The sequence below is a fragment of the Pelodiscus sinensis genome, chromosome 7, assembly GCF_052426305.1.
Source record: "Pelodiscus sinensis isolate ZL-2025 chromosome 7, ASM5242630v1, whole genome shotgun sequence".
In the NCBI taxonomy this organism is placed as follows: Eukaryota; Metazoa; Chordata; order Testudines; family Trionychidae; genus Pelodiscus; species Pelodiscus sinensis.
The window spans coordinates 46,615,911-46,643,082 of NC_143058.1; the positions used below are offsets into that span (position 1 = coordinate 46,615,911).

The 27,172-nt window shown below is 42.1% G+C and overlaps 3 protein-coding genes across 11 annotated transcripts in view; all 3 read left to right on the top strand.

Annotated features, from left to right (window-relative positions):
- The first annotated feature begins 1,480 nt into the window (after nucleotides 1-1,480).
- On the top strand, nucleotides 1,481-4,082 carry HOXD8 (homeobox D8). Of its 2 annotated transcripts, none has more exons than XM_075933696.2 (2): nucleotides 1,481-2,722; nucleotides 3,288-4,082. In XM_075933696.2, exons 1-2 carry the CDS (start codon nucleotides 2,209-2,211, stop codon nucleotides 3,578-3,580), a joined length of 807 nt encoding a protein of 268 aa, XP_075789811.2. In that variant the 5' UTR covers nucleotides 1,481-2,208; the 3' UTR covers nucleotides 3,581-4,082. The 2 variants fall into 2 exon arrangements, with proteins under 2 accessions (XP_075789811.2, XP_014427170.3); XM_014571684.3 differs by having other exon boundaries at nucleotides 1,488-2,722; nucleotides 3,285-4,082.
- A 4,334-nt stretch (nucleotides 4,083-8,416) lies between these two features.
- Nucleotides 8,417-25,935, top strand: HOXD4 (homeobox D4). 4 transcript variants are annotated; one of them, XM_006119464.5, is made up of 5 exons: nucleotides 8,417-8,472; nucleotides 9,003-9,046; nucleotides 19,966-19,992; nucleotides 23,342-24,319; nucleotides 24,693-25,935. In XM_006119464.5, the coding sequence occupies exons 4-5, from the start codon at nucleotides 23,911-23,913 to the stop codon at nucleotides 24,995-24,997; spliced, it is 714 nt and encodes a 237-aa protein (XP_006119526.1). In that variant the 5' UTR covers nucleotides 8,417-8,472; nucleotides 9,003-9,046; nucleotides 19,966-19,992; nucleotides 23,342-23,910; the 3' UTR covers nucleotides 24,998-25,935. The 4 variants fall into 4 exon arrangements, with proteins under 4 accessions (XP_006119526.1, XP_089635899.1, XP_075789821.1 ...); XM_089779773.1 differs by lacking the exon at nucleotides 8,417-8,472 and having other exon boundaries at nucleotides 8,936-9,046; XM_075933706.2 differs by lacking the exons at nucleotides 8,417-8,472; nucleotides 9,003-9,046 and adding an exon at nucleotides 9,962-10,016.
- The window catches only part of HOXD3 (homeobox D3), a 36,960-nt gene continuing 18,721 nt past the window's right edge, over nucleotides 8,934-27,172 (top strand). For 2 of the 5 annotated variants that reach the window (XR_016350049.1, XM_075933697.2), the window contains exons 1-2: nucleotides 8,934-9,046; nucleotides 19,966-19,992. The gene's annotated coding sequence lies outside the window, so the exon portion shown is untranslated. Of the gene's footprint in view, nucleotides 9,047-9,960; nucleotides 10,017-18,700; nucleotides 18,811-19,965; nucleotides 19,993-27,172 lie in introns of those variants that run through there. The other 3 variants (XM_075933700.2, XM_075933699.2, XM_075933698.2) reach the window with 3 other exon arrangements.

Consider the following 27,172-nt stretch of genomic DNA (forward strand, 5'->3'; position numbering starts at 1 on the left):
TCTCACAAAAGTTTTGAGTAGGAAAATATGTAGGGGTTCCCCAGTTGCTCTGAGGTAAACCCTAAATGTTGTAGCCCTTCTAGCTTTTGAGGTTTACCCTGCAAATCAGGTGGGCAGCTTTTTTCATACAAACAGGGTTGCGTTGTCCTGAGTAAGGGCGGCTCCACTGACTTGGGATTTGCCAGATCAAGGCCTACGCTAATAGAATAGGCAATTCAGTACGTTTTTAGAGCACACATACTCAACTGAACACAGGATACTTGTGAGAGGTAAGTAGCAATCACAGATGTGAAGTCAGAACATCAACAGTAATTTGCATGCATATCCTTTAAAACAACTGAGCTGGAAAATACATTCTCCGGAATAACATTTAATGTTTTTATGACACGTATTTCTTCCTTTCCGCTGAAAGATGTCCTAACGTGTTTTATGTTAAACTGGGTATTCTTTCCATGACACGTGTTTCTGTGCCGGTGTTTAAGTCTAAGACAAGTTCATTTTGTGGAAGTTACCGCATGAATGTGACGCCAAGGGAAATCTGAGTTGGTTACCTAAACAAACAAACAAAAAGTTTATTGACTGTAATAACATAAGAGGGAAGTATGTGTGAGAGACACACAGAGAGATGCGAAGGGATATGGGAGTCTCTTTCATGTAACCACAAATATTTTTTCCGATTCGCATTAGGCGGTCACACGTGGCTCTGGATCTATATATTTCACCTACATCTTATTGTCTATTTAAACCAGGATACTGAGCTCAGATTCAAGTTAATGCTATTGACGCACTTCTGTTGATGAGAATCATGTGCCAAAACCACGGGAAATTCGAGGATCGAGTCTGCATCGCTTGTAACCAAAGGCACTGACTCCTCCGGCAACTGGATCTCAATCTCAAGCCTGTTTGAATTGAATTTAAAGGCCGAATCACTGAATTCGTAGTCAGGGACCTGAATAATGCCCCGTGTTTCTTTGCCCAGAGAGCAGATTAATAACCACGAGCTTTGGGCACAAAACGTTGGAACAAACATTGACCAGTCTCTCTGAGCGATTTGGGGGAGCTCTCGGGCCGAGGCTCTACGCGAGGTCACCCTAGATGACCACAGAGGTTCCTTCTGGCCTTGAAAGCTTTGACTCTCCCTTGGCATTCAGCTGAGGCGAATTCAAAGCGAGCAGTGTGTGCTGCACAGGGAGCAACGCCAATGCATTGGCGCGCTAGCCTTTCCTTCCTCCCCTTGCTCCTGGGAACCTTCCCTGCCTAGCTCTCATTCCGGCCCCGAGCGATGCTAATGCTCACCCCCGCATTTTTCTTTTCTCCGCTACCCCCTCCTTTTTTTGGCCCGCTAATGACGTTCACCAAGGGTGAAATGATGGAAAGTATATTCATGGGCATGATTTCCATTAAGTATCAATTAACCTGGGAGTCGCAGCCATGCGTGCGCTGCGTCAAGGGTAAATGTGCATCTCATTTCCACCCGCTCGGCTGGCCTCGGCAGTAGACGGAGAACGGCGGGGCCTCTTTCTGTTTCCCAGGGATGGGGGGCGATGGGAAGAGGGGATTAGGGCTCCCCCGAGCATGTGATTTTGCTTCTCCGGGTTAGAGGTGCCTTCCCTCCTTGCCCCAAGTCCCCCGGGGTTCCCTTGGGCCGTGGGCCGCCCAGGCCTGCGCTGTAGCCCTGCCATTGAATGTGGACGAGGCGCGTTAGCCCTTGGCAGGGCTGGCTGTTTATAGCCGGCGTGGGCGTGGGTATCCCGGTGTCTCGGGCCGGCGCCTGGCCCCCGGCGCGCTCAGCCATTGGATCGAGCCGCCCCGCGGTTATCTGGGGCCGATCTCTGGGCCTGCTCAGCGGGGTTTCAAATATGCGCGCTCCGGGCAACCCCCCCGGGGGTGCAGGTGGCGGGGGCGGCGGGCGGGGGGGCTGCGCGGGGCCGCGGGAGCCGGACGTGCCCAGCCAGGCCCGAAGCGCCCCCTGCGCGGCCTGCCCAGGAGCGCGTGTGCGTGTGTGCGGGGCTGCTGAGCGCGCCCGCCCGCAGGGAACCGCTCAGAGCAGCCGGGCAGGGCAGGCGGGGAGCGCGTCCGTCCCAGCCCTGGGCGCCGCCGCCGCGGAGAGCAGCGCGGAGCCGAGCGGGCCGGGCCGGCCGCGGCTGCCCCTCGCGAGCCTGGGCTCCCTGCGCCGGCGGTGACCGCTGGGCCGGCCGGGCAGCGCCCATGAGCTCCTACTTTGTGAGCCCGCTGTACTCCAAGTACAAGGCGGCGGCGGCGGCTGCAGCGGCGGCGGCGGCGGCGGCGGGGGAGCCCCCAAGCCCCGCGTACTACGATTGCCCCTTCGCACCCGAGGGGAGCGGCCGCCACGCCACCCTGCTCTACGGGAACAGCGCGGCCGCCATGGGCTTCCAGCCGCCCCCCGGACCCGGCGGCGGGGCCCCCGGCTATTACCCGCCGGCCGGGGGGAGCCCTGCGGCTGCCTACCAGCCGCCTGCTCCCCCCGCTCCCGCGCCGCCTCCGCCTGCCCCCTGCGGCGGGATTACCTGTCACGGGGAGCCCGCGAAATTTTACGGATACGATAATTTACAGAGACAGCCGCTTTTTACGAGCCAGCAAGAGGCCGAGCTGGTCCAATATCCTGACTGTAAATCGTCCAGTGCTAATATTGGCGAGGAACCAGACCACTTAAATCAGAGCTCGTCTCCCGCTCCAATGTTCCCCTGGATGAGACCGCAAGGTTGGACGCAGGCAAAAGCCGATTTGCTTCCATCTCACGTCTGAGTTCTCTGCTTCTTTCCCTTCCCTGTCCTCCTCCTGCTTCTCTCCCTCTTCCTGTCTCTGCTCCGGGCGTGCTGGGGCCGCGCTGCCGTAAGAGCAGAGCTTAGCCCCGCGCGGAAAGCAAAGGTCTCCGCAGTAGGCGCAGGAGACACCAGAGTAGCCTTAAACTCTCTGATCATCCGCGCGGGGCGTGAACCCCAAGAATCCCGGTGCACCCCTACCAACATAGCTCTGGGCTTCGTGTGCACACTGGGTGTGGTGACCCGCTGATGAAGTAAGCCAGCGAGTTCTGATGTGTAATAAAAGCAGGGTAGTTTAAGGCAATGCTCTGCCGCGATTTCTTTCTGTTCACTTGTACATAGCTGCATACTTAAATAGCCACAGATCTATTGCATTCGTCTGTAGGCACCTCGCTAGTCTCCCCGCTGTATGGCTCTAGCTAGGCGAACAGACACCTAGATAAGCGCCCAAGCCAATGAGCGCTTTGTTTTGAAAAATACTGTGTTTTTTGTTTTAATCAGCAGCGCCTGGTAGGAGGAGAGGAAGACAAACATACAGCCGTTTCCAGACTCTAGAGCTGGAAAAGGAATTTCTGTTTAACCCTTATCTGACAAGGAAGAGAAGGATTGAGGTATCCCACGCGCTAGGACTCACCGAGAGGCAGGTAAAGATCTGGTTTCAGAACAGGAGGATGAAATGGAAAAAAGAAAACAACAAGGACAAATTCCCCGCTTCCAGGCAGGAGGGAAAGGAAGGGGAGGCCAAAAAGGAACCACATGATGTGGAAGAAGACAGAGCCGAAGGCCAGACTAATTAAATTTTACCTTTTACCATCAATAAAAGACTTGAAAATAATGATCCACTTATGCTGGGAAACATGGCCGGGATTCTTTGTTGTAAAGGCCTTTACCTGTGTTTCAAGCTTTCTTGTCTCATTCACTACGCTTGGAGTTTCTGTGCCCTGTGGTTGTTTTTTGTTTGTTTTTACTGTATCAGGCCCAATCTCTAGCTCATGTACTCTTATTTAAAAGGAAATTGGATACCGAATTTGTAGCAATATATTTTAATTGCAATGTTCAACGTTTAAAAGATGCGTGATTACTGTCAACAACATAAACTTCCTAATGATAAGTACCAATAAGCCAGACATATAAAATGCTTTGTTAATCAGAACAAGTGCACTTGTACTATTTTAAACTTTTTTCCTGTTATGTTAAGTTAAAAGAAATCTAATAATTTTGAAGAAATTATCTTATTAAAATATTTACCTTCCATTATTGATACTTGATTAAAATAAACAAATTTTTATTCAAATGTAATACTAATCAATTTTCTTGATTACCTTTTGCAATCTACTTGCTCGATAACCTTCAGGAGCTCTGTAATTACCTTACGTTTTCCTCTCCATTGCTTCTCCCTATATGGGGTATTTGTGAGAGAGTTTTAGCCCCGTTTCTCAGGAGAACAAATTCGCCGAAAAAAACCCCTTCATTCGTTGTAACAAAGAACAGGTGACCTGAAATCTATGGAAACTTCCACAAAGCCGTGAAGGTTTGTAAAAAGACAGGCTTGATCGGGTTTCTGCTGAGTCAATGCCACTGCCGCTGCCTGCAATGTTAGCAGCCCTTGAATATCGTGCTATATAGTTAATTTGACTGAAAGAACTTTGTGCAAATTAAATCGTCTATTCAATGAATATTGGAAAGGCCAAAGATACAGTTCAGAAGGCCTGTCCCTACGTTCCTTTTATCCGTGGTCTCTTGAATTCACTGGGGAGCCTAGTTAATGTGGGATCGGGTCCACGTTCATTAGCTTTCCAACACTGCTACTGTTTCACAGTTACTAGAAATCGTGTGTCTCACCAGGAATTTCCCTCCTATTTTCAGCTGCTGTTGTAATTTTCCTAAATTGCATGGTGCTTGTCCATTTTCTCCCTTTTACAATATAGATTGGAAGGGGTGCCATATTTATTTGTGTTGTCCGTATTTGCCCTGTAAAATAGTTTTATTGATCTCCATTTTTTCCCAAAGGTGCAGGTCGGCAGCGCGTCTTCATATGGTTAGTTTTGAAAACAGCAAATGAATATTGGGCTCAAACCCCAAAACAGGGGAATGAGCTGTTGTTAATCACACTTCCCTGGCCGTTTAATCAAAAGTAGATCGCTTTCATGAGGCATGCGCTGTATGCATTTCCACAATAATATGTCTTCGCGATACTACAAGACCTCAATTGTCAGCAAGGTAGTAAAGTTTATTTCCATGTTTTCACTTGGTAACTAGCCAGGGCATTTGTGTGTGTGTGTGGAAGTTATATATATATATATATATATATATATATATATATATATATATATATATATATATATATAAAACACTGCTAAATTTCAATCCAATTGTAATTAAGAGTATTCACGTTTCCAAAATATTATCCATCAAGTATTTCAGTGTTGCCTTAGATGTAAAAGGTTACCAAATCTAAACAGAACACAGAGTGCCTGAAAAATTATGCATTATTATCATTATCAGCATTAATAATAATAATTAATAATACATCTATTCTCATCATCGGTCCCTCACGCCGATACTGGACAGGTGCCATTTTATTTTATCTTTAAAGAAAAGCACAGCCAAATACAGGACTTCTCTCCTGCTAAGCCTCACTCACTTGGACATTCCTTACTCACACAGGAGTACCCTCTTGTCTTGACTGGCTTGCAAGCATGAATAAAAGGTACTCACGTAAGAAATAAGTGTTTGCAGATTCCGGCCCAAACTATTACAGAGCGAAACAAGCACGAACAAATGAAAAGGCCTTTTTTTAATCACTACCAAAGCTATCTGCACATGTCTGATTTTTGTTTTTCTCTCATTTCGTTTAAGGCCTTTTGAAAACAAACTCTTGGGTACAGGTATAACGCAGTCTCCTTAATCCTTAAATTCATAAATGTTAAACAGTACAAAGGAAAAGGTTTATATGCACAGCAGCCAATGTAAAGGGCTCTCACCAATAAGGCTGAAGGTCCTAAAGATCTCGTAAGAAAAATATGACATGCAATGCGTGATTTGCTGCTGTAGTATAGTGCTCTAATTACTTTTTCTGAAAGACAACATAAATATCACATTTCCCAAGATCTGATAGGATCGGGTGAAAACGATCCCGTTGTGATGAAGATATCTATTTCATAGTCTCCATCCAGATTCCGTTTAGAGTCTTCTCCTGCCCATAATCCCTCCCACGTCACATGAATTATGTTGCATGCAAAGAAACCGCAGGAATGCCCTCAGTGGTGCAACAAATGGCTTCCCGCTCTTAAATTATCTGCTTGATAAACAAACTTGTCCTCACGGAAGCAGAAAGTTAAATTTTGCTGAGGACACCAACCTTAACAATGTGTAAATGCCAGTTGCCTGTAATGTCTACTGGGGAGGGGTGTGGGCTTGAGAAATTGCCCCGCACGTCTGCACAAAATCTATGTGCAGCCCTGTTTACTAAAACAAAATTACTGGGTCAGACCCTGCTTCTTTCAATTCAGTAGTGCGGGATCAGCTCGCAGTGAGAACTATGTATCAGTAGAAGACATTCAAATATCCGCTGAAAATCCATAGGACTTCCATTGAACTCGGTGGAGTTTCCCCGACTTCGAGCCGGTCTAAATATGTGTGAGAATTGGCCTAAATCTGGCACAGGGCAATGATTTTATAAAATTCAGGTTAGCTGGTGTCGTTAACTCAAACCTACTGTATACTCCAGATTTTACCTCAGCTAAAGCAAGCAGTATCGCGGGAAGAGCATTCAAGCACAGCTCTTGTTCTGGTCTATTTTATACACCTGAAAAGTTTCATTTCCTGCGAGACTAAAACTCGGTAATGTGTGGACACTGCAGAAAACCCATGAAGCAAACATTTTGCTGCAAGAATTTGCATAAATACACCAGTACCCCCCTAGTGTCCGCAATAGCTGTGTGATTGGTGATACAGATTTAAAGGCGACCTGATATTCGGAAACAAAAAACCCTATTTTATTTTTTTTTAATTATATCAGCGGTACAAAGATACCCTTTGATCGGGGAGAGCATAAACATCTTTACTGCGGACCAAAGCGGCTCTGACTACATTGCATGCAGGAAAATCCTGTTACTAGGAAAGCCATTTTAAAAGGCCGCGAGTGTGTGAGCTAGCCTACAAATGACTCACATACACTCTATGAAGCTTAATCTTGTTTTTAAAGTGGCTATTTACCCAACCGATATTCAGCAATCTGAATGAAGGGGAAATATTTTATTCTAAAATAAATCTATTTTTCAAAGCAGAGAGAACAAAACACAAATATTTTATTACAAAATTGCTTGTGTGCATGCATTCCCAGCCTTGTGTGCAAGCAGACTAGCAGGATAAAAGAGGACCTAACTTCCACTCTATACAATTTGTTTGCAGTGGGCCCGTACTAGGATCCCAGAATGTTTCCATTTTGCACGTTCTCGGTGCAAGGGGTCTTTCAACTCTTTTATGGCTGGCTTTGTGACGCCATAATGCCGTTTTGGACCCTTAGCTCTCGGATAACAATGTCGTATCTTAGTAAATACATTGATGGCGCAAAATGGCTCACACTGACAGCAAACAGCCGCGTAAAATCCTGTAATTTACAGTGGGAGCGGCAACATTTGGAAGGAAAAATGAGTGGATGCAGCCCCAATTAAAATAAAGCCCACGCGCCGTTTATGAAAATGGCATCTTTCATCTTTGCGCAATTTAATATCAGTTTTCAACATCTGGGCGCCGAATGAGTGGAATCCCAAATATGACTGCCATTGGTACCTCGGTGCAGGGACCTTGTGTGTATTGCGCTTGTGTGAAAATCATTCCCGTGGCCCTTTGCTCATGTGTCCTTCACTCATGGAGACTAATACAGAAGAGAGGGGTATATGTCAGAATACGTTTTTAACTCTTATTTTCCACAATGCTAATCAGAGGGGATTCGTAGCCGATGCCTAACCTCAAAACACGAGGAGGAAATACCCAGGAATGTCAGGCGGTTTTGCCCCAATCTTCATTTATGTGTCCAGTGCCCATTTTAAAGGAATCAAAGTATTTTCTGGATGCTGAAAGTCAGACTTACGCCTGTTTTCTCCAAATACACGCGGGTTAATCAAACTGAATACAAGTGGGGAAACACGCAGAGGCTGAACAACGCGTGTGCTTCCACCTTCGAATGCAAGACGCCACCGAGCAACCTGTGAGCGTTAAAAACTTGAGGCTAGTTAGGAAGAAATCGCCGCCGCTGAGTTTATTTGTAAGTTATCAGGGAGCTAGAGTTCGGTAGTGGGCGCTAATGCAGAACTGCTTCTTTTTGTTGGGGGAAAATACAAAGTAAATCAATTCCAAACGGATTCGGAATGAATTCCATATGAAAACCGAGCCGTTTAAGTAAGAGATAGGCAAGAGGCTCACCCAGCGATAGCGCTGGTCCCAGAACAGCGGGGCTGTGGGAGGACCCCAGAGACCGGAGAACCCAGGCTTGTGAATTTGTGGAAATAAACACGCTTCGGATAAACTCGGGTTTCTTTTGCCTTTTCTTCCATAACTTCTCTGCCTGGGAGTGCAACACGCCCCAGTCAGAAGGCACAGATGCTCTGCCAGGCCACGGAAAAGAGAGGAAAGGAAGGAAAGGAGGCTAGAGAGAGACAGAGCAGGCAAAAGAAACATGGCGCTGGTGAGCAGTATGTGCAAAATCCGCAAGGAATTGCAGTAAATTCCTTTTTGTTTGAAGAAAATTTACAACTTGGTAATAGACCTTTTTATGACCTGTTTGGGCTCGTCATTGGCTGAGGCTGGTCATGTGCAGGCAGTGATGGCTTTCATGGCCTTTTTCCTGATTTCCCTGGCGAATTTTCCCCTGCATTCTGCCTTCTGAGAGCCTCAGCCCCTCTTTTTCTAACCTTTGTCTCCGATGAGGTGTATTACACTCGCTATGATGTTTGTGTACCGATCCACTTTAGACCAGGGCTCTTAAAACAAACTCGCCCGATTCCTGCGGGCTGCTACCTTGTCAGCCTCCAGCTATTTTGAAGACTCATAAGCTAGCATCTCGCTGCCGAGTGGCAAGGTCCCAGTCTGCCAGGCTGGCTCCTGGAGCAAGGTTGTTTTGGGTAGAGCCCTCTCCCTGTACCTGTTAGCCCATTGTCTTTTGCTTTTCTATTTTATGCGGCTCGGATTGCTACCAACCCGTCTAATGGATTACAGCGACCCTCCTCGGCTCCCCTGCCTTCCTCCAGAGCAGCGAACGGGTAAGGAATCCCTTCATTTCTGCCTTATTGCAGGGCTCCCCAGAACCCAGACGCCACTAAATGACTTGAGAAGTCATAAAAGAAAGTGTAAGGGACAGTAATATCTGTAGCGTTCATTAAGGCAATCAGATAGCTTCGGGTCCAGGTCACTAACTGCACTGAATGTGGCTGCTAACTGCCCTTGCCTGTTTTGTCACCTGTCTGCAGGGCATGTTCTGACCCATTAAGCCACTTTCAAAACTATTTCAATTGGGGTGTGTCTGGTCTGTTGTTCAGGGTTGTCTCGAAGAACAAGCTATAGGAAAATGTGGCAAAGGTGATCAAAACAGACTTCTGAATGCCGAAGCAGGAAGTTTAGATGAAGCGGAGTGTAAGCTAAGATAGAGAACAGGCTTTTAAATGTGTGTGATATTCTTTGTTTTGCCCCAAAGTGATATTCTTTGCCTTGCTCGGCTTTTTGACCGATTGCTTAGTCTAACGACTTTGCAGTTTGCTCCAGATTGTACAATGCATTTACATAACTTTACAGATTAACAGGTGTTTTTCTAACCAGAATTTGAGTCGTTAATAATTTGCAACGCTGAATGCCACATCAAGGTTATCGGTGATGAGCCTGAGTGAATAGTGCTATCAATTCTCAGTGATTTTGGATTTATGCCGTTAGCAAATTACGAGTGACGTTGACACTGAATAAAAATATTTTACAGCAGCTCTTCTCTCTATGCTTTTAATTATGGCAAACCATAAAGGAAGTGCATGGGATCTGATTCTTTCCTGCGGTTGAGCTTTATTCATCACAAGGCAGATTTTTATAATAATGAAAATGTGATTAGATTTTTAAGTTAATGAATATTTCAGAACTTAGAGAAGCTTTATATTAATTGTCTATACAGTGTTTTTTTTAATTTTTCAGGGCTACCTACGGAGAATTTTTGCCAGCTCTATATTATCTTGATTTTATTTTATTGAGGTATTTTATATCATGTATTATATTGATACAAGGAATATACAGAAATGCACTCAGGTATACTAACATTTCTAGAGTTATAAACATACAGTGAAATATTTCTAACAATATTATTGATATATAAGTCAATGATAGCCGTTCTAAAAACATAGGTATACTTTAAAATATATAGATAGTATACACAAATAATATATCTTTTCGGTGTTATTATGCCTATATGTATAATCTAACTAGTATAAACTTTATTTTGAAATGTATATATAATAATTATATGTATGTTCATCTTCAATGATAGAAATGTTGTATTGCGTCAAATGTTTACGATTCTGGGAAAAGGTCAATACATATTATACAATATATACATACAATTTACAACAGCATAATTTAGGTCACAGACGATTTTTTATTATGTCAAATATATGCATTGGACAGAATATTCAAAATTGATTATGAAAACAGAAAGGATTCCGGGTCCAGGATACCTGTTTTGAAGCAGGAAGAAGAAAACTGAGTCATTCCCTCACTGTGTGCCTTCCAATAGGGATATTGTCCCATAAGCTTCCTATAATGAGTAAAATAAAGACCCTGAACTAACTGATGTTTTATATGTATCCTTTGGCAAAACGATAATTACATTTGTTTTTAAATGACTGTTAGGTTCGGGAGATAACTTCTGACGCCGCAGCAATTTACAATATCAATTGGAAAATTATGCGTTAGCTAATCATTTCTCTGTTTCTCAGAAAAACTCCTTAAAGCCATATAGTTACTGGCATGGGGGTAGCCGTGTTATTCTGTTTCAGCAAAACCAAACAAGGCGTCCAGTCGCCCCTTAAAGACTAACAATTTTATTATGGCATACTTTGCAACTCACTAATGCTTATGCCATAATTAAATTGTTACTCTTTAATAGGCCACTGCCCTCTTAGATATCAGTATAGGTAATTACGTAATTGCTTAGCAATACAACTCTAACATTTTGCAAAATTCTTTCTCCTATATGTTTTCAAATTATTAGCAGCTTCTAGGAGAGTGGGGGAATACCCTATCATTTTGCAAGGCCGCATTTTTTAAATGTGCTCATATGTGTGTATTTTACATACATAGAAAATTGGATTTTCTATATATGTGTACACACACACACACACACACACACACAACCATTCCCAGAAATATATATATATATATATATATATATATATATATATATATAAATAATTTCTGGATATAGTTCTCTGTGTGTATGAATATACATACACAAACCCCATTGTCTATGTATGTAAAACACACATATGAGCATATATATACACACACACACCCCCGATGAACGCCTTCTTTGGTACTTTGCGGGGTTTTCTTTCCTAAAAGGAATGCCATTCTGCTCTCCTTATATCTTCTCGATATATTTATGTTATTAAACCTCCCCCCCACACACACATGCTGCTAAGTATGTATGTGTGTGTGCTTCTAAGTTGCAAACACTTTAAAAAAAGTATATATGTGTGTTTAGCTGTGTCTATTTGATTGCAAAGCGTAACATGAAGCAGGTGTGAGAAGTACACTGTGAATATTGATTTCTAGGTTTATTAAATACATTTAATGGCGTAGGTTCTGAAAAAAATAACGACAATTATGGAAACTGCAACCAGGAACCAGTGTGCTATCCGGACCTTATTAATACTCGTTTAACATTTAAAAATAAAATTATAGTAACTTTACTTCGTTATTGTAAGAACATTTCCTTATTGTCTCGAATTAAAATATAGATGAATGAGTTGAATATAATCCGGTAGATGCCTGGTGCATATTTAAAGGGGGTAGGGAATGCGAATATAAAGCACCTAATAGTTCGGAAAAAATAATTATAGGGATATTTTTCTCTGAGCCTTAGAACCCAAAGATTTGTTTATTTCCCAGTCATGCTTTTCCAAAGAAATATATTTCTCATGGACTTCTTTATGAGCTCTTGAGGCAGAAAAATCAGAACAAAGACAGTATTTCACCCGTTGGCTGGCAGGCAGCTGTTAAAGGTATTTACTGCTCTACTGCAGTGCGGCAGTGAATGCTGCTGGCAGTGTTAGAGGAAAAAAACAGGAAGCTAAAGGAAAAGATGAAGCGCAGTAAACAGTTCAGCTATTCAGTAGGATACAGCTTATACTGTGAACCACCAAAGTAGAAAGCAAAGAACAAATATATATTTAATGTATGCCCCCTCTCAACTTTGCTTGTTAAAACTGAAAGTGATCTCAGATCTCTAAATCTAAATGGATAAATAATAAAATAATAAAAGTTCCCTCGATTCTCCAATAAATCTGTGTTTTGGAGTGTATGGACTTAGTTTGCCCGTCTGATGGAATCGGTTATTATATCAACTTTCCTGAAAATGGTTTTAAGTGCTGGCACAGGTGAAGGTGGGAAGCTGAACAATGTATTTCGACGGGTTTTAATGAAAAGGAAAACTGTCCAATGTCTCACATCTATCTATGGACTCCTACCCGCGTTTCATTGTTAGCAAGGATATTATGTCTGTATAGTTCTCTCCCCCTGTGTGTGCGCATACATCCTTGCATGCGGAGAATGGGTGTTTTATAGGCTATGTGTAGCAATAGATAGATAGATAGATAGATAGATGTAACCTATAGGGAGGTATTATCTGATATATTTAAACAAAAATTTAAAAAATGAACCCCAACAAGTTGGGGGGGGAAGCCCAATGAGCTTTTGAGTCTGTATGTATTTTCGCTGTTTTCAGAAGACTCCCATTCTACCTGACATTGGGCCAGAAAATGCACCTTTAAAGCAGCATCCGTCCCCCCCCTCACTTTCCCCTCCCCCGCCTGCAATGGGGAGTTCTCCTTCAGAGTACCGGGCAGAAGGTCCCCCAGCGTTTGTCCTTTTGTCAGGAAAGACCCGACTTTAGTTTTAACATCAGTTACTTGTTAATTTCAGTTGTATACGTTTTTCTTCTGCTGGCACTCGATTAGCCCCGAAATCAAGAGCACTACTCGAAGGGTAACATGCTATTAAAAGCGAGTAAATTGGCAGCATCTGCCCCTAAGTACCAGGAAGACTTTTTTCTTTAGAAGATTCAAATCTTCCTTCCAAACGTGTGACTTCTTTTATCTTTCAAAACTATCCAGGCACATTTTGCCTTTTGGATCTGTCCTCGCAGCTTATGCGTCGAAAATAAACTCTACAACGGATGAACGGTTAGACTGCACAGCCCTGAGGACCCCTAAAAATAAGACAAGAACTCATCCCTGCGAGTTACCTGAGCCATGAACCCTTGTTTATCACTTCGTTTGAACACAACATATAGCAAAATCGGAGAGGTTTTCATTGATTTGGTCATGTTGTAAATACTTGGAGCACTGAAATTGTGTTTATCTGTTGAATGCGAATGAACTCATAGGGTTTATCCAAGCCACGTCAAAAGAGGCCAAGTTTTCAGAAAACATTTTCCCCACAGCCCTTCCCCGCAACCATTATACAAAATTGTCTCACTGGGCAACATGTCCCTGAAAAACCAGGAGGCCTTTCCCCGGGGTGTGCATAACCGTTTTGCTTGCTGACCACTCGTCCAGAAGGAGGCGCTGTAGGACAAGCCTCCCAGGTTCCTGTCTTTGAGAACTGCCCTTAGCTTAGCCAGAGCAAAGTTACTGCAGCTCTGCAGTCACACGGGAGGGAGACCAACTCCCCCGCCCCGCCCCCGGATCTTCCCCCGGCCCGGAGCAGCACTGCCTCAGCCACTGCTCACCCGACCTTGCGTTTCACCCGGCACCCGGCAGACACGGCCACGCGGATGCAATCCTGGCTGGCTACTGACTGCAGGGAAATGCTCGCGCGCGCTTTGCGATTTGCGCTACTAGGGGTATCAGCCAGTGCGATGCAGACCCTTTGCACGTGGGAAAAACCGCTTCCTTTAGCACAGCTATCCCCCCCCACACACACACACACGCAGCACGCGTGCGTTCCGGTGCGTTGGGAGGGCCACTCTGGTGAACGGTGGAGACAGGCCGGGGTGCAATGCAGTTTTGCTGATCAACTGAGTCATTAAAGGATTGATGCTGACTCCTCTCCTGCTGCACTTCACCTCCCCACTCTCCCCCGCACGCACCTCTGCGGGACCCCAGTTCTCTGCGTCAAACTCACCTAACGGATGTGGCAAGCCCCCGCCACCCACTCATAGAAAAGACCATTTCCCGTGCCCCCTAGAACTGCCTGTCCTCTGTACCGCTGGCTCTTAAAGCCCCGCCAGCCTCCACTGCCATCCAGTGCAGGCCCCATGTATGGGGGCGCCTAGGCTGCCTTTTGTACAATAATTCACCAGCGCTCAGGAGTCGCTGCTCTCCAGTGCCAGCAAGCAGCCTTTGATGTCCAGCCACCGCATCCTTGGCGCTGCTTTTGATCTCCGCTGCAGCACCTCCTACTGCCTTTCCCCCTCAGGCTCCCCTGGAGGGAGCAATCCCGCTTGTTTGGCTCCTCTCTCTGGAGGCGGGTGACAAAAGAAATCTCCCTGTCCCCTTCCCAGCTGCACCTTTCGGGCTTCCGCTTGCACAGTCATGCCACAGGTCCGCTCACCAGCCCGACCTTCCTGGCCCCTTATCTCCCACACCCTTTCTTTCCTCGATACCCTTCAGCGGGATGAGTAGTCACCTGAGGGGCCTACTCCCCTACTGCCGCTCTCGCACCCTGGGACTACACACAGGGCTGCGCCTCTTCACTCCTAACCCGTACCTCGATTGGGATGCCATGCCCGAGCCTTTGTGATCTCCCTGCTCAACCCCCTCTCCACCCCACCGGCCACCGTTCGTTTTGTTCCAAAGGCTGAGGTTGAGGCCCTCAAGTTTCAGAGGCGTTCATAGAAAGCCGTCCCCATTACGTTTCTGAGCAGCACACATCCATAGGTCTGCGCACAGGCTGATGAGATAATGGAACCTAATGTATTGGCCGTCACAAAGATCACACTGGAGGTTGAGCTGAAAGCGTTCGCTCAGATGGTACATTACGTCACAGCGATACAAACGTCACAGCTGCTGGTTGCATTTAGACTGTAAGCTCTTCGGGGCAGGATCCTTGTCTGTGTGGCCACCAAGTACATAAACGCCAGTCGCAGACACACACAAAAATAATTACAATTATCACACTCTATTATCACTAGGATTTCCAGGGGAAACAGATTGTTATTGGATTATTTTACTTCTTATCTATGTTCCATTTGAAAACCAGCAACATCAAGTTCCTGAAAAATAAGTATTATTCGGGGGGAAAAAAACCATCCATTTTCTCATTAGATCAATAATATCTGCCTTCCGTATTCCTTGACCAGACTCTGAAGTCACAGTAGCATTCCTAATGAGTTCGATGGGAATAACATCATATTTCCTTGTTTAAATTCTGTGGACAGGAGACAGTCTTTACCAAAGTATCTCCCCACCCCAATTAGTAAGATTTATTTCTTTGTAGAACTTCGCTGTATGCTGCCCATACCAGCCCCATTTTCTACTCGCTCTTAGTGTTTCTGGATCTTCCATGCATCTTTCAGGGTAGTTGAATGATTGTTGCTTCCATTCTGATTTCTTAACGACTAAGGCTAAATAATGTGTGTTTTCCAGTCTTTACACGTGTATTCTATCTTCCGTACCTTCCTAGTCACTCAACAGTGATGTCTTGCTCTGAACTGCACACGTATTCAACGTGCTAATATTTCACCGAGAACCGTCCGGTTGTGCCTTGCTTTCTTCCTGATGATGCTCTTTGCTACTTTAGTGAACACACACACACACACACACACACACACACACACACACACCATCTCCCACAGTTCATCTTCTCCGTATAGTGCCAAATTCCACTTTATACATTTCTCTTATGTTGTCCAGGTTATTGCAAAAGGAGCTAACGCGATTGTGCTTGCAGTTGAAGAAAATCTGACATTGTTCATTTATTAGACTGTTACTACAGGATCAGCATTAACACATGATCTTAACCTGCCACGTTGTCCAGCTTAATCATGTTTCCCCTCTTTTCTGTATCACAATGACCTTAGTGGCCTACACAGCTCCAAAAATATTTTATCCTGCTGTATGAAGAAAATATTTTCTCTACAACATGATTTTTAGACTCCATCCGTTTTGACCTGCCAAAATAATGACGGTTGCCCCATTAGAGTCTGATCTACAGTCACACAAACCCCTTTGCAACGAAACTCTTTGTGATTAAGTGATTGCTAAAGGTGAAAGTGAGCTAATTATCTGTAGGACTTTCATGTAATTAGTTTTTGGATGCTTCAGCTGGTCCGCACTTGAAGATTTAACTGCTGTGCTAGGAAGAAAGACTGTCACTGAACTAAATTTGGTCTTGACTGTATTCTTTCAAATCATGGACTTAAGGCTCATAACACTAGTTCGGGACAAACACCAGATATGTTCGTGCCCACACATACCTCGATACATCTCATGTAGGGTGCATGTCATAGTCTCTCACCATCAATTCGTGACATTGCAGAAAGACCCATAATGTTACAGTGGCCAAGTTGCAGAACGACCAGAACATGCCTTTACATAGTTGACAGTTATGTAGAGATAGACATTTGTTTTTATCCCTGCAGGTAGCTTTCTGGAATTCCCGGAGAGGCTCGATTCTCCATTCACCGCCCACCCACAAATCCACTTGCGTTCACTGAGCATGTTAGGTGGACAGGCAATGTAGGTTCTGGTTTATTCTCAGCTAGAAGGGCTTCTCTAGGAGTTTTTCCAGTTCCATTCTGTCATTCTCAAGGCTGTTGCTCACACGGAATGATAGTGCTTAAATGAAGGTCTGAAAACCTGAGAGGGATATATTTTCCACATGGTAAGCGAGGATTTAACTCCTCATCTTAAAACGTTGTCCAAATCTCGCACCCTGTACTGGCTAAGAATTTATTCTAAACGTCCATTGATCCCTAGTTTTCCTGAAGTAAGGTAAGATGGTAGTTCGGTATATCCTTGGAAATGTTAATGTGGCAAACCATCCTGAAGGCTCTCTCGGTCCAAATCCAAAAAATATTATTTTTGGAATACTTGCTTCCATTTCATTGGTAGATTGATTACGTTTCTTCTGACATTCATTTCTTAATTGCGTCATTAAATGGCCGAGTGTAGTCCCCAAGCTCTGTCACGGTTCACTCAGGAATCAGAGGCAATACAAAGCATAAAAAGAAACAACGTGTTTCACAAGAGTTGTCCTATTTATGAACACACGAAAACATTATTTTAATTAAAGTTTTCACCAGGGAAAAGGAAAACACCAGAGTGCAAAATAGCCAGGTGGCAAAGAAATGAAGCAAGCGCAGAACGCTATTATAATTAAAAAAACCCGGACTCCTCATAATTTGTGCCTTGTGAAAGACAAATTATTACACTATTTGAGAAAGATGAAGACTCCTGGGAAAGTTAAGATACAAATACGTCTTTATTAGGCAGATTGCCGATTATGGCATTCGCTTTTGCCTCCAGATTCTTGGCTTTCCTGACAATAACAACTACTTAATCATGCGCGCTAGACGTGACTCTGCTATCTTCAATCTATAGTTGAATATTTTTTAATAATTTATGTAGCTGCCGTGAGGTGAGGCTACGCAGAGGCGGGACTCGAGGCGAGAGGAGCCTCCCTTCTCTGGTCAGACTCTTTGAGGTCTGCTGCCAGTTTTTTTCCAAACTTTAGAAAGGAGAAGGCTCCGCGCCCCGGCACGACTCGGCAACGCTTCCCACCAATGCTACTGCACGACCTGGGGTTCTAATTGGAAAAGCACACGGTCACGTCTTGTGAATTGGTGCCGAGGCAAAGGGAGGGTGGGAGTGGGAGGTGGAGTAGGACTGCTAGTGACATTTGACTTCCTGTGCTTAGACTCCTTGAAACCCTCATTTACTCCCTCACAGCCTGCGCCTTCACACCAGCGCTGTTTTATTGTTTTATAGCCCTCCTTACAGCTTCGGTTATCAAAGATTTCCTTGCGGCAGGCTTCGCCACTTCTCACTTGAGAAAGCCCGGTGCCTTGCTGTTTTAAGCAGTTTGGCCACTTGCGAACGCCCTTCAAACATCTCCTACAAGCCCCATGCATGTGTTAGGAGACTTTCGTCTTCTGGCACCAATCCACCGAGAAACAGTTTAGCAGATGAATTAGTGAAAACCGTTTTCCATGGGCTTTTGACCAAAATGCCCTAAACTTCCGGTTAAAGGGGTGGGGAATCCCCTAAATGAACCACGTCTCTGTTCCCCTTACGATTTGCTTCCCCATGCCTACGTGCAACATACGTATTCAAATAAAGATTTGAATTGGTACTCACAGAGAAATGCGCACACGCTCCGACGCCCCAAAGCAATTTTGGAGAGCTAGCTCCACTTTTCAGTAGAGCCCCGTGCAATATGCTATTTTAAAGGCCGTCATAGGGACGCAACTGTGACCTTACATGCTGCCTTGATATTTTGAACTATTTACGTTTTATAGAACAGTTTCAGCGAACCTTTATTTAGTGAATAAAAGTTTAAAGCTGAACGTTATTTATGGTTCCACAGAGATAGGCCCTGAGTGGCTATTTAGAAGCACGTGATTCCAATAAACTTTGTTTTATGGCTTGAGAGTTGACAAGCCAAAATATAATTCCCACCATAAATTAGTTTAAGAGCATACAAGTGCAGATGCCTCAGTTCCTGGAAGCAGTAATACGGAAAGTAGTAGCAAGGAACATTCAGCTTGAATGCGAACATCGAGACATTTCTTCTTTCAGGCCCCCCACTTCTACTGGAAAAGCACACAGTAAGTCCGTTATTACTCTTCATACAGTCATATACGTGATCCACAGGCTCTGCTGTCTTTGTGCCTCCTGCAACTACAAGCAGCCCTGACATATTATAAGGATTGAATCAGATTGACTGTAAACATGGACGGGGACAGATTCAGTAGCTGGGATTAGGCAGAGACTGGAATTAGGTTGCTTTTCCATGTTTGAAATGTCTGAATATAATATAGCGTTTCCTTCTGAAATTAACCCTCTTCTAGCCCGGGAAACTGTTATTTGATGCTTAACTGCTGAGATTCACTATTCTTGCACATTCTAGTTGTTGTCCTTGAATAAAACCGAATAGGGTAGGGAGGGAAAGGCTCTGATCACTATGTCTAGTGAACTATCACTTCCTAGTCAATTGCTTTATATATTAAGAGAAAATTCTCCAAGATGGGATAGCCATGCAATGGGTGATGCAAAATAACCATTAACAATAAAACCATACTGACATTTTCTCTTTAAACATCTGTTTTAATGAGGCTCAGTCTGCATGAAAGCAAATTTTGTTTTAAATTGCCGTTTAACTCTAGTTACAAAGAAAAGTGAAGGTAAATTCTAGTAAAAAATACTCTCTACTAATTCTGACAAAGACACTAATGAGTCCTGGTTGATGTTTGTATAGTTACTGGCAGTCGTAAAGGGTATTAATATTGGAGTAACTGCTGTCCTATTGAAATATAAATAGAATTAAAGTTCTTTCTAGACTCAGAAAGGATATGATGTTTTGTGACGTGTTGCCACTCGTTATGGGTTATGAGTTATCAAAAATGGAGCTGAATATCTCATTTGGATGTGAGTGAATTACAAAAGAAAATAGGCCTGTGTTATTCTTTCTCAAATGGTGAAAGTGGAGGGTTTCCTCTCACTTCTCTGAAATAAAAAGTATACCATATGAACAGTAAAAGTGAAACCAACACACGTCAGCCACTGGGGAAAGAAGTTCCATAAAAATCTGATTGAATATTATTCTTTATTCGAAATGGAATTCCTGTTCTCCTGTCCTCAGAATTTGCTATCACCTTTTCTGCCTATTTACATGTATGCATTTCATATGTTTCCACAAATGTTGTGAATAAATATTATGTATCTGTGAAATATAACAATAACAAACGTTTCTATTGCGACAGGTTCGACACAATGGATAGACGTCCACAGTAAGTAACTCCCAATTTTTTACAAAATTAGCACTGCGTGAAAACAGATTCTTACCCTCAGCCTGGAAAAGTCAGAGAAGATATGCCATTTTTACGTCACTGCGCAGTTGTTTTATTTGTACATACTTTTGGGGCTGCAAATTATTTAAGCCTGTCCTCGTGCATGTTATGATCACATATCATATTAAAAGCTGATGTACAGTTTCTTTCAAGCTAATTACAGTGCAGCACTGGGGCTAGGTGTCAGATTATGCTGCTCTTAAGTAATATAAACTAATTAGCAGTAATACCATTTTAACTTGCTAGAGCTATACAGCGCCTCCCTGTGCAAATACTGAATTGATCATGTTATACCACGGTTGCTCGTAAGGTTGGCTATTTCTCTTTTTCCAGAAAGGGCTCAAAAGACAGTTGCGTGTGTTATCTCATTTTAAACTCGTTTGGAATGGCATAATGAATGAAGGAACAATGGCATGTGTATGTTGTTAGCAGTAGTGAGTTTGCCTAGTGATGTAATTGTATTATTCTAAGTAATATCACGGACCCACTGATTCAATTAAGTCTTTTTTGAGCTAGTGAAAACATGGCATTTATTGAAATGATCCGAGGAAGTGGAAAAGAACTAATGTTTGAGGTTAGCAAAGGCAGCTACTGATTTTCGAATCTCTTGATCGTCCAAAATGAAATTTAAGGGAATATTGGCTCTGTGGCGAAGACAATTGAATATACAGTGGAAAACGCTTGATTATGACGCATTAGGACTGGGAAAATGGCAAATATCGTAGTTAAATGCATTTTAACTTCCTGTCTCCGAGGAAAGGTTGACCTGTTTTTTTAAAGGGAAAATGAAAGTTAAAGATTCCTGAGGATTCATTCTACTTACATTTCCTACCATTTCTGCAAAGCATGAACTGGCTGTTTAATGTGCAGGATGGGCACTGTGCTTATTTATATTTTTCTCCGCTTCCTTTTCATGCATTCTTACCAACGACCTCTTTTGCTTGTTAAACCCAGGCGGATGGTGCTGATGTTGTTTTTATATTCCAGTATTAGTTTTCGAACCCTGCCTGACCGAACTAAACAATTGTCTCTGTTGCAGGGTTTTAAATTCCCTTCCATAGGTAACTTCTCTTCTATAGCTCAGCGCTCAGTTTCATGAATGTTCTTCTTCCCCTGTAACTCTGTGGCCGACCCTAACTCTGTGGATTACTTTCTTTTCCCAAACCTACATTTAGCATACTGATTATGAACCAGAATACAAGAAAAAAAAAAGGCTGATAGATCAAAAGCGTTTGTATGGGCAGTTGAACAGGAGGTGAATATTTAACGCTTTTGTTCATCAATAACTCTTTGGCTTTGACCTGTCTGAGTAAGTCGTGCAATAAGGTGAAACGCGGGTCACAGCGTCTAACAAATATGAAAATGGGCAGTATTTAACAGAATATGAAGGGGGGGGGGACTATTTCAACATTATCGATCCCTTCTGTTCAACTCTACACAGGATTTTCGAACGCCAAGACTTTGTGCTGAGCTGTGAACCAAATTTTGTAGCGTTGGCTTGGAGAGCATTGAGCGTTTCGTAGCTAAACTCTATTCATAAAAAGAGCAAGCAAAGGGGCTATTTTAAAATATGGAAATGCACCTATCAGCCATCCAGAACGATTTTGCTCAGAACATCGTCTGGCGTTGCACTTGCTATCGAGTCTCCATCCCCGCCATAATTAGAAAGCAGATGTTTAAAAGGAGCTTTTCCGACTCCGTCCAAAGGAGATGTTAAATGCAGCCTCAAAAGAAACCTCACGTTGATAATCCTAATACCCCGAAACAGGCTCTTGTTGGTCCTGAAGTTCCTTGTGTGAAATAGTCGAAGGAGAAGAGGTTGACCACAGGACAGCACTGAGGAGCTGGGTCAGACACAATTCGTGAACTTTTGTGCTCCTGTGTGCTGCTGTCCACGAAGTAAAAATAATGAAACGTTGGGCTATGTTTGTAAATGATTTAGAATGACCTCTCGCCCTGTCCTTCACCATAAACGCTACCGCACGGAAAACCTGAAGAGAGTAGCTAAGCGGAGCTATTTGATGATAGGCTCACATTTAGCTAACAGGAATAGTAGAGACAGCAAAGTGTTATACAGATCAATTTGGAAACTATTTTAATAAAGCAAAAAACTTTATAATGTAAAACTCTTTCCACCAATCTCTTTCTCTTTATGTATGTGTGTGTTTGTGTTGCTTCCTGTTTTATTTGTTTCGATTAAAAGAGATTTTTTTGAAAAAAATGTTCAAAATAGGTAAAATTTCTTCAAATCCATAACGTAAATGTATATTTCCTCGTTATTTTTAATTTTAATTTTTAAACTAATTTAATTTGGTTAGTAACATCCATTGACTTTAGTGGAGATTTAAATGACAGAACATCTAAAGTAATAATCAGATCTTACTAATAACTTGTAATAATGTTAGTGGAAATTCGTCGCTATAAATTCTTACCAGGTTCCATTTCATCAATAATAACATACCTGAATCTTTTTGAAATCACACCCTTCATCAAATCCATATTTCAGAATTTTAGCACGACAGAATAAGTTTGTATTCCTCAGAAGACAGTAAGGAATAAGAAAATTGCAATGATCCTGACTATTATATTGTAGATGAAAACAGAATGTTATTACGTTGTCTATATATACCCTGTAGAACCGAATTTGTGTGGTATTCACATAGTCACAGATTCGATTCTAGGGGAATATATGGTCGATGCAAAAACTTCACCTTTCTGCAAATGGTTAGAATTTTAAATATTGAATGTATCAAAAGACATGTGCATGCTGAATATTGGGACACTCTAAAAGTTTTGCTGCCTCTATCATATTTACTACGCCGAACAATGCTTACTATCTATTTGTGTTGTTCAATGGTAACTATTACTAGTAGTCTGCTAATTTTAAAAAGTTAATCACATGATCAGTACAATTTTTTTGAAAAATACCAATTATCTAGTGAATCTTTTAAAAGACACTTTAAAAGTTAGTTTGATATGCCAGATGTTAGCAAAAATTTTCTATCCAGTATACAGATTGAATCCAAATATTTATGACACTAGCAACGGTAGGATTCGCAACCCTGAAAGGTATTTACTTGTATCCCAAGAACGCTATTGATGAATGAAGACTGCGTTTATCTAATTACATCTGAGAATTTTGTACATAAAGTTAAATGCCATCTCCAGATCAATTGATTAGACTTTAGTGATTAAAAATGAATGTTTCCTTGCTATCTGCATGATTATTTTTATATTGAGACTTGCAAAGTGAACTGGAAGTTACTGATTGCCTAATTTTATTCAACAGAACTAGATTCTGGTAACTTTTGGATGACCTCTGCAAGACAAAGACAGGACAGATCTATTGTACATCATATTACCCTCTTCTTTGATGTCTTTTCTTTTTTCTTCTTTCCTTATCAATTTCTTTCCTCTTAATGCTCCTTGAGATTCTCGGTCTTTATTTCTTTCGATATTTTTTTGACAAATGTAACAAACCATGTTTGAAATTATTGCTGGTGAATTAGACTAAAGGGCATCAAAGGTTAGAAAAGTCAATTCACACAAAAAGCTTGGTTTACCTGAGGGTCAATGAAGCGAACAGCATTTGATGAATATTCTTAACCTATTAATACCTGCTTTTGAAAATAAACTATATTGAATTTTGGTCACTTGATTACATGTATATTATTTAGTTAAATTGGTGAAAATTATGAGATGCACACAAATCCGGTGATAAACTCCCTGCCTCCCTATTGGCTGAGCCAGTCACATGGCTGCCTAACTTTATTCAGTTGACAGCAAGTAGGAGGGCTCTATGGAAGGAGAAAAAAAGACAACACGAGAAAAATTAGTATTTTCTACCTTCAGAAATTAATGGCCATGAGTTCGTATATGGTGAACTCTAAGTATGTGGATCCCAAATTTCCTCCTTGCGAGGAATATTTACAGAATAGCTACTTAGCTGAGCAGGGCTCCGACTATTACACCGCATCGCAGGGCTCTGATTTTCAGCATCAGGGAATCTATCCACGGTCAAACTACAGCGAGCAGCCCTTTAGCTGTAGCAATGCCCAAGACTCTGCAGTGCAGCCGCGGGGTCATGGACAGGAGCAATCCGGCCCACCGAGCCACTTCCCCGGTCAAGCAGAGCATTGTCTACCGCCTCCAGTAGCCAACTCACGAGCCTGCAGCCAGCAGCAAAACCTCAAAACCCCAAACGGGTCAGCAATTAAGCAGCCAGCAGTAGTTTATCCCTGGATGAAGAAAGTCCATGTTAACTCGGGTAAGGATTCTCTTCTTGCTTTGCTCTTCTATTCTGATTAAGCAAATCCAGTTAGATCTTTGCTAAAGTCCTTCCAAGAGATGAGCTTTTTAAAACTGAGGTAGCCAATTGCACTCGTCGTAAATTTTTATTGCAGAGGAAATAGGCCGTTGGCCATGTGGCTCTTGTCTGTGCAGGAGAAAACTCCATTTTAGGAGCATGATAGAGATTTCCAGAGTATCTGTGTCCATAAAGGAGGAGGAAACATGCACGTCTGTTGTAAGGAAATGTGATCACACATAACAGCCACATGGTAGCCTGTAAGGTTTATTTTGTGAAGTTGTAACTAGAAAGCCAAGATTAGATTTTTAAAGTTTACGTATTTTTTTCTCAGTGAATCCCAATTACACCGGAGGCGAACCTAAACGCTCCAGAACAGCCTACACAAGGCAGCAAGTCCTAGAACTGGAAAAAGAATTTCATTTTAACAGGTATCTGACTAGGCGTCGTCGTATTGAAATAGCCCACACTTTGTGTCTCTCTGAACGCCAGATCAAGATCTGGTTTCAGAACAGAAGAATGAAGTGGAAAAAAGATCACAAACTGCCCAACACTAAGGGTAGGTCTTCTTCATCTGGTTCAAACCAACATTTACAGACTGTTTCCAAGGACCATCAGACTGACTTGACAACTTTATAGAAGAGGTGAAATTTTCCATTTCTTCCTTTGATTCGGAACAGTACTGTACATAAGTGACATTATCCAAGCAGAACCTGCATGTAGCAGTTAAAGACTCAAGAGCGTCATCTTGCTTTAAGGTACTGTTGTACAAAGGAGACAAAATGACAGTACTTTGGACTTTATTTGAATTACCTACATTAGCACAACGTAAAAACTCTTCTTGCAAATATTGGGAAGTGAGAAAATATTAAGTGAGATCTCCTGACCATAGAAATTAACAAATAATGGAAAATGAAAGTTGTTCAGTTTTGAATTTTAAAGTTGAGATTTGATGCTTTATTCCGGTATTTTGTTTTTGTTGTCTTTCCTGCCCCCATACAATTTCGGGGTTATGCATTTGGACAAATTCAGGACAGAAAGCTAAGGCTTTTTCTTTTATTTAAACTAGGGAGACTAGTATTTGTGAACTTTTTCTGCTGCTTTACATTTCCTGGTGTGATGAAAACACATGCTCCTTTCCATAACACCTCAGAACAAATGCTTAGAAATGAAGTGAAAACGGGTTATTTTTTTCTGTTTATATTAGCGTATTTATTTATTGTTAGTTAGAAAGAGTAAAGAAAAAAGAAAAGAAAAGAAAAAATAGTCAAACCAAAAATGCTAAAGAGGAGAGGTGAAATTCAGTATTCCTTCTTTTCTGTATCCTTATGCATAATGATCAATTAACCTTAACATACAGAACTTTTCTGTGTCTTTTTCTGATTTCCTTTTGTGTAAAATATGAAAGCGTTCCTAAACCTACAAAATGTATCAGCAAGAAGATACATTCTTTATACTGTATTTTAAATGTTTGCTTTATTTGGCGCTCTACTTTGAACCAGCGTTTCCTAATTTAAGAAAGAAAAACAAACAGAAAACTGTAAAAAATAAATAAACATCCAGAGTGAAAAATCAAAGCGATTTGTGGCATCATTTAAGCCATCATGTCTTCACAATAGATGACTTTCTCTTTGTTCCATGTCTTATTTTTAATTCAAGTATTGTTTTTAAGAAAGACAGTAAAAATGATTTTGGGAGAGCTCTTCGTTAATAAGAAGAAAAGTGAGTTCGAATTGAGCGCTTAGTAATGAAAGAAAGTTAATTATAGAAAGAATGTAATGTTATAGAATAGCTGGGCAAGTCCAATGTACTTCGATTTGTTCGGGGATGTCTTTTGCACCAATGAAAAGTTGTTGCGCAATGAGCCTTTCTTATTTCTTCGCTAAATGCTAATAAACTGAGCAAACACAACTTGCTCTCTTAACTTACACCGTAATGTAGACGGATTTAAAGATCAGTCCTTTGCTCTCGCATTCTGAAAATAGTCAAGAGGATGTACCAGTGCACTAGCTCGTTTAACTAGTTATTACTGCTATTGTAACCTAAATTCTTACATCCATACAAAAAAATAGAAAATAACAATATCTGTTCCCAAATGTATTCTAGTTGGACTATTTTGACAATAAACTAGTGTCTGGCCATTTTATTTGAGAAAACGCTAAGAACAATGTTTTAATATTAGGTTGGGAATAAAAAAGGCAAGAACTTCAAAAATCATTTAGTTAGCAAAATTATCCGTGGTCAGGGTTTAATTTCTGCCCTTTACTCATCCCTAGAACTCAGTAAAGTATCTCAGAAGACTTGGTCTTTTGTATTAGCTCCTGGAGACAATTCTTTGTTCTTCCTTAGGGTTAGCCTAGTTCTCAGACTTGCACATGGCCATACTTGAATCTCCACGTCGTGATATTAAAGATGGATATTCCTGCATTATTCGCGTCATTGTCTCTAATACAAAAAGCACAGAGTTCATACATAGTAAAGGCGTCTTTTCTCTGACGCTTTCACGTTGAGAAGCTGAAAAGGTATTTTACTGAAGTTCGGCTAAATTGCAGAAACAGGTTCATCCAAAGGACAAATTTTCTATTCGATTAGCTGTATTTCAGCCGGGAAGAATGACCTCTAAACCCTTAACCTTTTGGACCCTAACCCCTCTTCCTTTTTTCTAACGTGGAGAGCAGTGAAATGCAGCATTTGGAAGGGGTTTTCCTGAGACAAGTTTCGAAGTTGTTGGAATTAATTCTTTTTAAAATCAGCGTTAAATCTGCACGGCTGCCACTAATAAAGTATTTGCTGAAGAAATTAATCTAAAAAAAG

Excerpts from the sequence above, each read along its gene's own strand:
- HOXD8 (XM_014571684.3), top strand. The coding sequence starts at position 2,209 with ATGAGCTCCTACTTTGTGAGCCCGCTGTACTCCAAGTACAAGGCGGCG. Across the intron at positions 2,723-3,284 it reads CCCCTGGATGAGACCGCAAG|CAGCGCCTGGTAGGAGGAGA; the intron begins GTTGGACGCAGG and ends TGTTTTAATCAG.
- HOXD4 (XM_006119464.5), top strand. The coding sequence starts at position 23,911 with ATGGCCATGAGTTCGTATATGGTGAACTCTAAGTATGTGGATCCCAAA. Across the intron at positions 24,320-24,692 it reads GAAAGTCCATGTTAACTCGG|TGAATCCCAATTACACCGGA; the intron begins GTAAGGATTCTC and ends TTTTTTTCTCAG.